At 45.4% G+C, this 13,636-nt stretch overlaps 1 protein-coding gene across 1 annotated transcript in view; it reads left to right on the top strand.

The window, feature by feature from the left end:
* LOC138371747 (uncharacterized) overlaps nt 1-13,636 on the top strand; it is a 311,310-nt gene that overhangs the window by 219,348 nt on the left and 78,326 nt on the right. Inside the window, exon 5 of the mRNA XM_069336768.1 lies at nt 8,620-8,834. Coding sequence (XP_069192869.1) covers nt 8,620-8,834 — 215 coding nt within the window. The remainder of the gene's footprint in view (nt 1-8,619; nt 8,835-13,636) is intronic.

The following is a 13,636-nucleotide window of genomic DNA, read 5'->3' as shown; positions in this document are numbered from 1 at the left end:
ACACAACCCGTCCTCATCAACACACAACCCATCCTCATCAACACACAGCCCGTCCTCATCAACACACAGCCCGTCCTCTTCAACACACAACCCGTCCTCATCAACACACAACTAGTCCTCATCAACATACAACCTGACCCTCATCAACACACAGTCGGTCCTCATCAACACACAGTCGGTCCTCATCAACTCACAGCCCGTCCTCATCAACACACAGCCCGTCCTCAACAACACACAGCCCATCCTAGTCAACACACAGCCCGTCCTCATCAACATACAGCCCATCCTCATCAATACACAGCCCGACCTCATCAACACACTGTCGGTCCTCATCAACACACAGCCCTTTTTCATCAACACACACCCCGTCCTCATTAACACACAACCCGTCCTCATCAACACACAGCCCGTCCTCCTCAACACACAACCCATCCTCATCAACACACAGCCCGTCCTCATCAACACACAACCCGTCCTCATCAACACACACAGCCCGTCCTCATCAACACACAGCCCGTCCTCATCAACACACAGCCCGTCCTCATTAACACACAACCCGTCCTCATCAACACACAACCCATCCTCATCAACACACAGCCCGTCCTCATCAACACACAGCCCGTCCTCTTCAACACACAACCCGTCCTCATCAACACACAACTAGTCCTCATCAACATACAACCTGACCCTCATCAACACACAGTCGGTCCTCATCAACACACAGTCGGTCCTCATCAACTCACAGCCCGTCCTCATCAACACACAGCCCGTCCTCAACAACACACAGCCCATCCTAGTCAACACACAGCCCGTCCTCATCAACATACAGCCCATCCTCATCAATACACAGCCCGACCTCATCAGCACACTGTCGGTCCTCATCAACACACAGCCCTTTTTCATCAACACACACCCCGTCCTCATCAACACACAGCCCGTCCTCATCAACACACAGCCCGTCCTCATTAACACACAACCCGTCCTCATCAACACACAGCCCGTCTTCCTCAACACACAACCCATCCTCATCAACACACAGCCCGTCCTCATCAACACACAACCCGTCCTCATCAACACACACAGCCCGTCCTCATCAACACACAGCCCGTCCTCATCAACACACAGCCCGTCCTCATTAACACACAACCCGTCCTCATCAACACACAACCCATCCTCATCAACACACAGCCCGTCCTCATCAACACACAGCCCGTCCTCTTCAACACACAACCCGTCCTCATCAACACACAACTAGTCCTCATCAACATACAACCTGACCCTCATCAACACACAGTCGGTCCTCATCAACACACAGTCGGTCCTCATCAACTCACAGCCCGTCCTCATCAACACACAGCCCGTCCTCAACAACACACAGCCCATCCTAGTCAACACACAGCCCGTCCTCATCAACATACAGCCCATCCTCATCAATACACAGCCCGACCTCATCAACACACTGTCGGTCCTCATCAACACACAGCCCTTTTTCATCAACACACACCCCGTCCTCATCAACACACAGCTCGCGCTCATCAACACACAGCCCGTCCTCATCAACACGTTGCTCGTCCTCATCAACACACTGCCCGTCCTCATCAACACACAGCCCGTCCTCATCAACATCAACACACAGCCCATCCTCATCAGTTCACAACCCATCCTCATCAACACACAACTCGTCCTCATCAACATACAACCTGACCCTCATCAACACACAGTCGGTCCTCATCAACACACAGTCGGTCCTCATCAACTCACAGCCCGTCCACATCAACACACAGCCTGTCCTTATCAACACACAGCCTGTCCTCATCAACACACAGTCGGTCCTCATCAGCACACAACCCGACATCATCAACACACAACCCGACCTCATCAACACACAACCCGTCCTCATCAACACACAACTAGTCCTCATCAACATACAACCTGACCCTCATCAACTCACAGTCGATCCTCATCAACACACAGCCCGTCCTCATCAACACACAACCCGTCCTCATCAACACACATCCCGTCCTCATCAACACACAGCCTGTCCTCATCAACACACAGTCGGTCCTCATCAACTCACAGCCCGTCCTCATCAACACACAGCCCGTCCTCATCAACACACAGCCTGTCCTCATTAACACACAGTCGGTCCTCATCAATTCACAGCCCGTCCACATCAACACACAGCCCGTCCTCATCAACACAGAAGCCTGTCCTCATCAACACACAGTCGGTCCTCATCAACTCACAGCCTTCCTCATCAACACAAAGCCCGTCCTCATCAACACACAGCCCGTCCTCATCAACACACAGTCAGTCCTCATCAACACACAGCCCGTCCAAATCAACACACAGCCCATCCTAGTCAACACACAGCCCGTCCAAATCAACACACAGCCCATCCTAGTCAACACACAGCCCGTCCTCATCAACACACAGCCCGTCCTCAACAACACACAGCCCATCCTAGTCAACACACAGCCCGTCCTCATCAACATACAGCCCATCCTCATCAATACACAGCCCGACCTCATCAACACACTGTCGGTCCTCATCAACACACAGCCCTTTTTCATCAACACACACCCCGTCCTCATCAACACACAGCCCGTCCTCATTAACACACAACCCGTCCTCATCAACACACAGCCCGTCCTCATCAACACACAACCCATCCTCATCAACACACAGCCCGTCCTCATCAACACACAGCCCGTCCTCTTCAACACACAACCCGTCCTCATCTACACACAACTCGTCCTCATCAACATACAACCTGACCCTCATCAACACACAGTCGGTCCTCATCAACACACAGTCGGTCCTCATCAACTCACAGCCCGTCCACATCAACACACAGCCCGTCCTCATCAACACACAACCTGTCCTCATCAACACACAGTCGGTCCTCATCAGCACACAACCCGACCTCATCAACACACAACCCGACCTCATCAACACACAACCCGTCCTCATCAACACACAACTATTCCTCATCAACATACAACCTGACCCTCATCAACTCACAGTCGATCCTCATCAACACACAGCCCGTCCTCATCAACACACAACCCGTCCTCATCAACACACATCCCGTCCTCATCAACACACAGCCTGTCCTCATCAACACACAGTCGGTCCTCATCAACTCACAGCCCGTCCTCATCAACACACAGCCCGTCCTCATCAACACACAGCCTGTCCTCATCAACACACAGTCGGTCCTCATCAATTCACAGCCCGTCCACATCAACACACAGCCCGTCCTCATCAACACAGAAGCCTGTCCTCATCAACACACAGTCGGTCCTCATCAACTCACAGCCTTCCTCATCAACACAAAGCCCGTCCTCATCAACACACAGCCCGTCCTCATCAACACACAGTCAGTCCTCATCAACACACAGCCCGTCCAAATCAACACACAGCCCATCCTAGTCAACACACAGCCCGTCCAAATCAACACACAGCCCATCCTAGTCAACACACAGCCCGTCCTCATCAACACACAGCCCGTCCTCAACAACACACAGCCCATCCTAGTCAACACACAGCCCGTCCTCATCAACATACAGCCCATCCTCATCAATACACAGCCCGACCTCATCAACACACTGTCGGTCCTCATCAACACACAGCCCTTTTTCATCAACACACACCCCGTCCTCATCAACACACAGCCCGTCCTCATTAACACACAACCCGTCCTCATCAACACACAGCCCGTCCTCATCAACACACAACCCATCCTCATCAACACACAGCCCGTCCTCATCAACACACAGCCCGTCCTCTTCAACACACAACCCGTCCTCATCTACACACAACTCGTCCTCATCAACATACAACCTGACCCTCATCAACACACAGTCGGTCCTCATCAACACACAGTCGGTCCTCATCAACTCACAGCCCGTCCACATCAACACACAGCCCGTCCTCATCAACACACAGCCTGTCCTCATCAACACACAGTCGGTCCTCATCAGCACACAACCCGACCTCATCAACACACAACCCGACCTCATCAACACACAACCCGTCCTCATCAACACACAACTATTCCTCATCAACATACAACCTGACCCTCATCAACTCACAGTCGATCCTCATCAACACACTGCCCGTCCTCATCAACACACAACCCGTCCTCATCAACACACATCCCGTCCTCATCAACACACAGCCTGTCCTCATCAACACACAGTCTTCTTCTTCTTGATAGTAGGTGCAGTTTGCATGAAGGGTTTGTCCTCGCGATGACTGCACCAGTACAGATGTTGGTAGAGGCGTTTATGTTGAAGATGATAAGAGTTTCAAAAGTGCTTGTTGCGTTGTGCTGTAGACAGAGGAGCGGCGACTAAAACAGAGGCGTGTGTTAGAGGGAGACTTGCCGCACCGTAGGGCGGTGTGTTGTGTTTATGGCGTCAGCTGATCCATGGTGTTGCGACGAGGCAGTTGTTTTCTGAGTTTAGCTGTTGGTGGCGCCAGGTATAAATGTGGCGCGGGTCAGATGTGACCCAATTTGTTGGTCGATTGGAGATATTTAGCCAGTGCTTTGACTATTTGGTATTTTTCTTGTAACGAGTGGTCACCGCCTCCTAATATATGCTCGATGGTAAAGGGTATTTTAAGTGAGATAAGTTCTTGTTTGAAATTTACTCTGGCACTATAGTGTCGGAAGCAGTGAAGGAGATAGTGTTCGATTGTTTCAGGCACCTGACAGTGGATGCAGAGTTCGTTGATGTCTGTTCTGTACTTAGAGCTGTGTGCTGCTAGTGTGGTGTGTCCCAGCCTTAATCTGGTCATCGCTATATCAATTTCTCTGCTTTTATATCTGACATGTTTCCAAGTTTCCCATTTCTTTTTAATGGACCCATAGTACAAAGGTGAGCATCACGTTTTCCATTTCGTCGCAAAATCTTGGGTGATGGTATTTTTGAAGGCTCCTTTACGTGCAACATGGGGAATTGGATGACGGGTAATGTGAGGTGTGTTGTGCATTGCTTTGGCTAGTTGATCTACTAGTTCATTATGGAGAATACCACAATGCGCTGGCACCCATTGGATAGAGGTATCATAACCGTTCAATCGATGTTCATGAAGCAGTTGAAGACATGGGTAAACAAACTCCTTGCACGTTTTTGAAGAGTACGTAATTGCTTGAATCGCACTCTTGGAGTCACTGCAGATTGTACATGTCCCGACTGGTAATGTTGTGATTATTTGGAGAGCTTGATATAAGGCATATAATTCAGCTGTGAAAACAGATAGTTGGTTTGGTAACCGCCATCCCTGCTTGAGATGGTATTCCGGTATCCATACAGCGCTAGTGACCGAGGGTACGTTGTTCTTGATGATGCGAGATCCATCTGTATAAATCGCTGTGGTATTTGGGTAGCAATTTTTCATTGTTGAGAGAAAGACTGACACCTATTCCACCCTGGCTTTATACAACTCCTAATACAGCAATACAACTCGAAGACAACATTCCAAAGTCTGCACCAAACTCAGCCATAGCCTCAGTCTTTCTCTCAACAATGAAAAAAAAACACACAGTCGGTCCTCATCAACTCACAGCCCGTCCTCATCAACACACAGCCCGTCCTCATCAACACACAGCCTGTCCTCATCAACACACAGTCGGTCCTCATCAATTCACAGCCCGTCCACATCAACACACAGCCCGTCCTCATCAACACACAGCCTGTCCTCATCAACACACAGTCGGTCCTCATCAACTCACAGCCCGTCCTCATCAACACAAAGCCCGTCCTCATCAACACACAGCCCGTCCTCATCAACACACAGTCAGTCCTCATCAACACACAGCCCGTCCAAATCAACACACAGCCCATCCTAGTCAACACACAGCCCGTCCAAATCAACACACAGCCCATCCTAGTCAACACACAGCCCGTCCTCATCAACACACAGCCCGTCCTCAACAACACACAGCCCATCCTAGTCAACACACAGCCCGTCCTCATCAACATACAGCCCATCCTCATCAATACACAGCCCGACCTCATCAACACAGTGTCGGTCCTCATCAACACACAGCCCTTTTTCATCAACACACACCCCGTCCTCATCAACACACAGCCCGCGCTCATCAACACACAGCCCGTCCTCATCAACACGTTGCTCGTCCTCATCAACACACTGCCCGTCCTCATCAACACACAGCCCGTCCTCATCAACATCAACACACAGCCCATCCTCATCAATTCACAACCCATCCTCATCAACACACTGCCCGTCCTCATTAACATACAGCCGGTTCTCATCAACACAAAGCCCGTCCTCATCAACACACAACCTGTTCTCATCAGCACACAACCCGTCCTCCTCAACACACAGCCCGTCCTCATCAACACACAGCCCGTCCTCATCAACACACAGCCCGTCCACATCAACACACAGCCTGTCCTCATCAACACACAGCCCGTCGTCATCAACACACATCCCGTGCTCATCAACACACAGCCCGTCCACATCAACACACAGCCCGTCCTCATCAACACACAGCCTGTCCTCATCAACACACAGTCGGTCCTCATCAACTCACAGCCCGTCCTCATCAACACACAGCCCGTCCTCATCAACACACAGTCAGTCCTCATCAACACACAGCCCGTCTTCATCAACACACAGCCCGTCCTCATCATCACACAGCTCGTCCTCATCATCACACATCCCTTCCTCATCAACACACAACCCGTCCTCATCAACACACAGCCCATCCACATCAACACACAGCCCGTCCTCATCAACACACAGCCCATCCTCATCAACACACAGCCCGTCCTCATCAACACACAGCCCGTCCTCATCAACACACAACCCATTCTCATCAACACTCAGCCCATCCTCTTCAACTCTCAACCTATCCTCATCAACACACAGCCTGTCCTCATCAACACACAGCCCTTCCTCATCAACACACAGCCCGTCCTCATCAACACATAGTCCATCGTCATCAACACACAGCCCGTCCTCATCAACACACAGCCCTTCCTCATCAACACACAACTCGTCCTCATCAACACAGCCCATCCTCATCAACACACAGCCCGTCCTCATTAACACACACCCTGTCCTCATCAACACACTGCCCGTCCTCATCAACACACAACTCGTCCTCATCAACACACAGCCCGTCCTCATCATCACACAGCCCGTCCTCATCAACACACAGCCCGTCCTCATCAACACACAGCCCGTCCTCATCGACACACAGCCCTTCCTCATCAACACACAGCCCGTCCTCATCAACACATAGCCCATCCTCATCAACACACTGGCCGTCCTCATCAACACACTGCCTGTCCTCATCAACACAAAACCCGTCCAACGACTTACACACTGACAACCGATGACGTTCGAACATTTCTCAAACAGTGCTTCGCTGACCACCTCTGCTTGTATCACAACTCTAAATGCTACACCCACGTATTAAAAACACACGTAATCATCCACAGAACCAAAAACTAAGTTGGTATGATAGAAATAGATGTAGATAGTCATCTGCTTGATAATCAGCTGTCGTAGAGTATATAGCTACTAGAGTTACCATTCAACTCACCTGCTAGGTATCAAAAGTTCAGTATCACGACCATTAAGTGCCTTTGTCTACGAATAGATCACTCACCAGCTTGATGCCACCTCCCTCCTCCCCCCACACTCCCGGAGGACCCCCACACACTCTGAGTACCCCACATTGAAGACTCCACCAACCCAGACTCTCGGAGGACCCCAGCTTGAAGCCCCCCACAGTCACCTCCTCCACTAATCACAATCTTAAGAGACAAGGCTGGCCCAAATTTGTGAGGAAAGACCCCAGAGGGAAGGCGCGACATTTCCCCCAGATATTTCAGTAGGCAACACATACAAGACCCGAGCGTGATGGAACAGATCGGTCTCCAGGGGGAGTGTAACTCCTAAGCTGACGTCAGCACCTGCCACATCAATCCTCACAAATCATTAACATCTCCCACTCCCTTGAGGGCGAGACATCCTCATGGTTAGGAAGGATAGTCAGGTCGACCACGTCAGGAGGAGAGCTGGGATAGGTACCCAGGGGCGGGGATGAGTTACCTGTTGACATAACGTTAATCGTGATGGCGGAATCGTGTTTGGTTGTGTAAAGGTTATAACCCGTTGATAAACGTCACCCGTGTTGCAAGGGGCTCATTGCCGACAGGAAAGTTGTGTTGTGTATTAGCACTGGGTCGTAGGGAGGGGATTGGAGAAATGTAAGGGGGCCAACGGCGCTCTACCATTAACATTAGGCTTGGACTCTCACTTATGAGGCCATTCAGTCACATGTTATGGGTGTCATAAGGAGCCCATCTACGAATATTAGTCACTGAAGGCGACAACGACTGAGATCCTGGGTACTGGACGCTGCAGGATGTCTTTCATAGTGTCGCTAAAGCCACAACTCTAAGGCAAGAAAATCAGAGCCGGAACACATAACTGTATTTTAAGTCACTAATATTAGGAGAGGACTGCCTTCATGACACTATAACGTAATAGAAGATATGAATGCAAGAATATAGGTTGACATTGAACAAATATGTAGATGTTAATGCTTTAAATTTTACTCCTCCCGGATAGAAGCAGGAGAGTAGCCGGGGTGGGAGCGAGGAGAGCAGCAGCAGTAGCACAAGCAGGAGCAGCAGCAGTAGCACAAGCAGGAGCAGCAGCAGTAGCACAAGCAGGAGCAGCAGCAGCAGTAGAGGGACGCAGCAGAAGAAGGAAGGAGGCGGAGGGGCAGTTCACACGCTGGGCCAGTTAGTCCTGAACACCACCACCACCTCCCCATTCTTCGTGTAAGTCCGGATTTGTAGTGATTATTCTTGTACTCCCCTGTTCTTATGTCTCATTCACCATCTCTCTCTTGGCCCCTTTCAGTCTTAAATTATCTCTTAATGTCTTTTTTCCTAATGCAATGTCTGTCTGTCTGTCTGTCTGTCTGTCTATTCAACCTGTCCTCTTAAAAATAACGTTGCTTGTAAAATTAACGTAATTTGAAATGAATTCGGCTCACGAAAGTGACGTACTGTCCCGTTTTCTGTTTTGGAAACAGAAACATTAGTCTGTCTCTCCGGTTTACTCGGTTAGGTTAGGAAAGGAAACTTTCAATTAACTGTTTTCGTGACGATTTGAAACCTTAGGAAAACTTCCTGCCCTCCTAACCTACCAGAGGACCCTTAATTTGCTGTTTTGGAAGAAAAAAAACAAAATTTATTTTCAATTATTTATCTTTTTCAAATTACGTCCATTTTCGGCCATACAGGCAAACGGCCAAATTCAGATGTAATTTGTAAAGGGACTTGTTGCGACATCTGTCTGTCAGCCTGTCTGTCTGTGTTGCTGCTAGCACTGAGCGGAGTGCTGCCCTGATCCCCTTGTCTCCAAGCCAGGTTGTGGGAGATCATTCTTCATTCATTCATTTAAAATAACTCTTTCAGTGCCTGAGCCTAACCTAACTTAATCTAACTTTGTCCAAGGTGCTGTCTCTGAATTACCATTTACCTAATGTTCTCTCATTCATATAATTTCCTAAATAATCCGTCAAGTCTCCATGCACTTATGCAAGCATCTACCCCAGTATCATTGTAAAATTTTACTCTTAAATCTAATCTTACCCTATTCTTTTTAAATTTTAAATTTGATTGTATTGATATATGTCATTTATTGAAATCAATTACTGATCTCATTTTGTTCTCTTAATTAAGTTCATAATAATTATAGGTTAAAAACTAAGCTAAATAAAATTTATTATCTCTAAGATTATTTTACTTTACAATTATCATTTGTCAATTTTTTTATATATTCATCTTGACAGTCTCTACTGATTTTTTGTTCTCTACACCAAACTTGTGTAGCCTCCATGGCTATCTAGTGACCTTTATTCTACCTCTAATGGTTTCAATTCTTTTGTTTACTTGCATTTATTGTTGTGTTTTGCCATAATTATTCTCTAATTTTAGTAGACTTAATACTTTGTTAGCTCTTATTGTATTGTTATATTATTATATTGTTGTGTTTTGCTATAATTACTTTCTATTTTACAGCAGATTTAGTATTTAACTGTTCCTGTAATTGCTTATCTTATTGAATCGTGACATTATTTTTTCTATATGCTTACTGATATTGATCCTGATCGAAATCTTCTGTCCCATATCCACACAAATCAGCACATTGATCATCATTATTGCAGGTATTACACAGCAAATCTTGCAAAAAACAAACTCCTAAATAGCACCTGCTTATCAGTTTACAACCAAAATGTTAGGTCACTTGGTAAACATTTTGATGATATAAATGCACTACTTACAGCACTAGGTACTAAATTATCATTCATCATTTTAACGGAAACTTGGCTAAGTAATGACTATACCCAACTCTACAACTTAGCTGGTTATAAAGCCATTCATAACTGCAGGCCTAATAAAAAATGTGGTGGCACAGCAATATATTAAAAAGATACCTTCATTTGCAATAGTGTTATTAGTGATAGAGACGACTATTGTGAATATACCTTTGCCAAGTTCTCCAGTAAATCCCTTAAATCCTCCCTGACTATCGGTGCCATCTATAGATTTCCTAACACCAACATAGCTTTATTCTCAGACAATGTAAGGAATCTTATCATAAATAACAATCTCATCAAAAATCACATCATTCTGGGAGGTGATTTCAATATTGACCTAGGTCTTCAAAACAACCCTCAAGTTGACTATTTCCGTAACAGCATGCACTCCTGTATGCTAAACCCCACAATCACCAAGCCCACCCGAGTCACTCAAACATCTGCCACTATCCTGGATCACCTATGGACTAATATAACAGCTCCCCCTTACATCTGGGGTAATTTATGACAGAACAACTGACCACTATCCTACCTTCCTCATAGCAAACTTGGACACATCACCACCAGAAACCAAGAAACTCTCATTCAGGCTACATAGTGAATCAGCTTTAGGCAATCTCTCTAATGCACTTCACAATATTAACTGGGAATCTGAATTTAATAATACACAGGATATAAACTCATCAACTAACCTCTTTCTCTCCAAAACTGTAAGCCTCTACAACACTCACTGTCCCCTCCTTACCAAACAAGTAACTGATAAAAGAAAAAATAACCCGTGGCTCACAAGTGGCATAATTAAATCAATCAACAAAAAAACATGAATATGAAAAGAAATTTAGGAATGGCCTAGTTTCAAAGGAAGTAGTTAAAAGGTACTCATCAGTGCTTACCAGTATCATAAGAAAAGCAAAACTTTCATATTATGAGACTAGATTCAAAGAAGCAAAAGGCAACATGAAAAGCACATGGAATACCATCTCTAACATCCTAGGAACTAAACAACACTCCCACAACCAGATAACACTCTCTAAGGATGGCCTTACACCGTCATCTGACTTAGAAATGGTGAATGAATTTAATAGCTTCTTTTCATCGATTGGTGCTAACCTTGCAAGTAAAATCCCACAGACTCAGACACATATCAACACATATCTCTCAGGCAGCTATCCAAACTCTCTTCTCCTTTCACCAGTCAGCCAGACAGATGTTGTGTCCATCATACACTCACTAAAAACCAAAGCTGGGAACATCAGTGAAATCCCATCCATTATATACAAGAGCGCCTCCCATGCCCTTGCGCCACCTATAGTTCTGCTGTTCAACAAATCCCTTGAGTGTCATACCTTCCCTGATATCCTTAAAAAAGCAAGAGTAACGCCAGTTCATAAAGGAGGTAATCCGGCAGACATAAACAACTATAGAACAATATCGAACCTACCCATTCTATCAAAAATATTTGAAAAAATTATCTATAAACAGCTCTACTCCTATCTCGTAAAATTCGACATTCTTAGCCCCTGTCAGTTTGGCTTCCGCTCTCAAAAGAGTACCAACGATGCAATTATTAGTCTCCTTGATATAATTTACTCAGCCCTTGACAAAAATGAGTTTCCGATTGGACTCTTCATTGACCTGAGAAAGGCCTTTGATACTGTTAATCACGATTACCTCTTATGTAAACTCCATCATTATGGAATCCGAGGCCATGCACTGGACTATATCCAATCCTATCTTAGTGATAGACACCAATGTGTACCCATCAATAATATAACCTCTCCCATTCTACCAATAACCGTTGGAGTGCCACAGGGCAGCATCTTGGGACCTCTTCTATTTCTTATATACATCAATGATCTGCCTAATGTCTCTAACATTCTGAAACCTATTTTGTTTGCTGATGATACTACCCTCATCTACTCCAACGCCAACCCACATACATTAAATGATGTTGTTAATAATGAACTAAAAAAAGTCCACTTATGGATGTCAACCAACAAACTAACACTTAACATAGAAAAGACCTACTACATCCTATTTGGAAACAAATCTACAAATGCAATTCAGCTTCAGATAGACAATGTAAACATTAGCAATAAAAATGATGAAAAGTTTCTTGGCCTATTCCTAGACAAGAGACTCAACTTCAGTACCCACATACAACACATAACTAAGAAAGTCTCTAAAACAGTTGGTATACTCTCCAAAATCAGATATTATGTACCTAACTCTGCTCTCATCTCTCTATATTATGCACTAATCTATCCCTATCTCAACTATGGTATCTGTGCATGGGGTTCAACCACTGCAAACCACCTCAAGTCCATCATCACCCAGCAAAAATCTGCTATCAGAATAATATCAAATTCTGCTTTCAGACAACACTCAGCCCCCTAGTTTAACTCCCTAAACATGCTAAACATAATCTCACTCCATAAATTCTCTTGTGTGAACTACATTTACAAAACCCTGTTCTTAAATGCAAATCCTGCTCTGAAACTCTTCCTGGACAGATGTAATAGGACCCATTATCACCACACCAGAAATAAATATCTCTTTGATATCCCCAGAGCTAAACTTAATATGTGTAAACACTCTATGCAAATAAAGGGACCCAGTTTATGGAACTCACTCCCTATTGAATTGAAAAGCTGTCCAACTTTTACATCATTCAAAATCAATACTAAAAAGTACCTAATTTCATCTTCATAGTTTTTCACTTTTTGCCTTAAAATTGCACTGTATCTATTGCTACCCAATCTCCCAACCTTTATGTTCCCAATTTGAACATCTTTACCATTGTGATCATTGCTGTCTTCCTATATGTGCTGCCAATCTGCTGTATGGTGTTTATTAATCTTATTTATCTGTATCTATTGCTACCCAGTCTCCCAATCTTTATGTACCCAATCTGAACATCTTTACCATTGTGATCATTGCTGTCTTATATGTGCTGTCAATCTGCTGTATGGTGTCTATTTATCTAGTTTAAATTACTAATCAAGCTGTCAATGTAATCAATCAGAGCTTTAATATAACAATGTGCTTTAATATACTTACTAAGCTCTCTCATCTCATTTTTTCTCTTGCAATGTATCTTTATCATTTATCAATTCTGATAGAAATTACCTACTTAAAATTATCTGTTAGATTAAGGACCTGCCCGAAACGCTGTGCGTACTAGTGGCTTTACAAGAGTGTAAATACTGTACTATCCAATGTATTCTCACAAACCCAATGTACCTTCTTGTATAT

Source organism: Procambarus clarkii, chromosome 36, assembly GCF_040958095.1.
Source record: "Procambarus clarkii isolate CNS0578487 chromosome 36, FALCON_Pclarkii_2.0, whole genome shotgun sequence".
NCBI classification, from domain to species: Eukaryota; Metazoa; Arthropoda; class Malacostraca; order Decapoda; family Cambaridae; genus Procambarus; species Procambarus clarkii.
The sequence above is the reverse complement of the archived record's forward strand: the minus strand, read 5'-3'. Positions and strand labels throughout refer to the sequence as shown.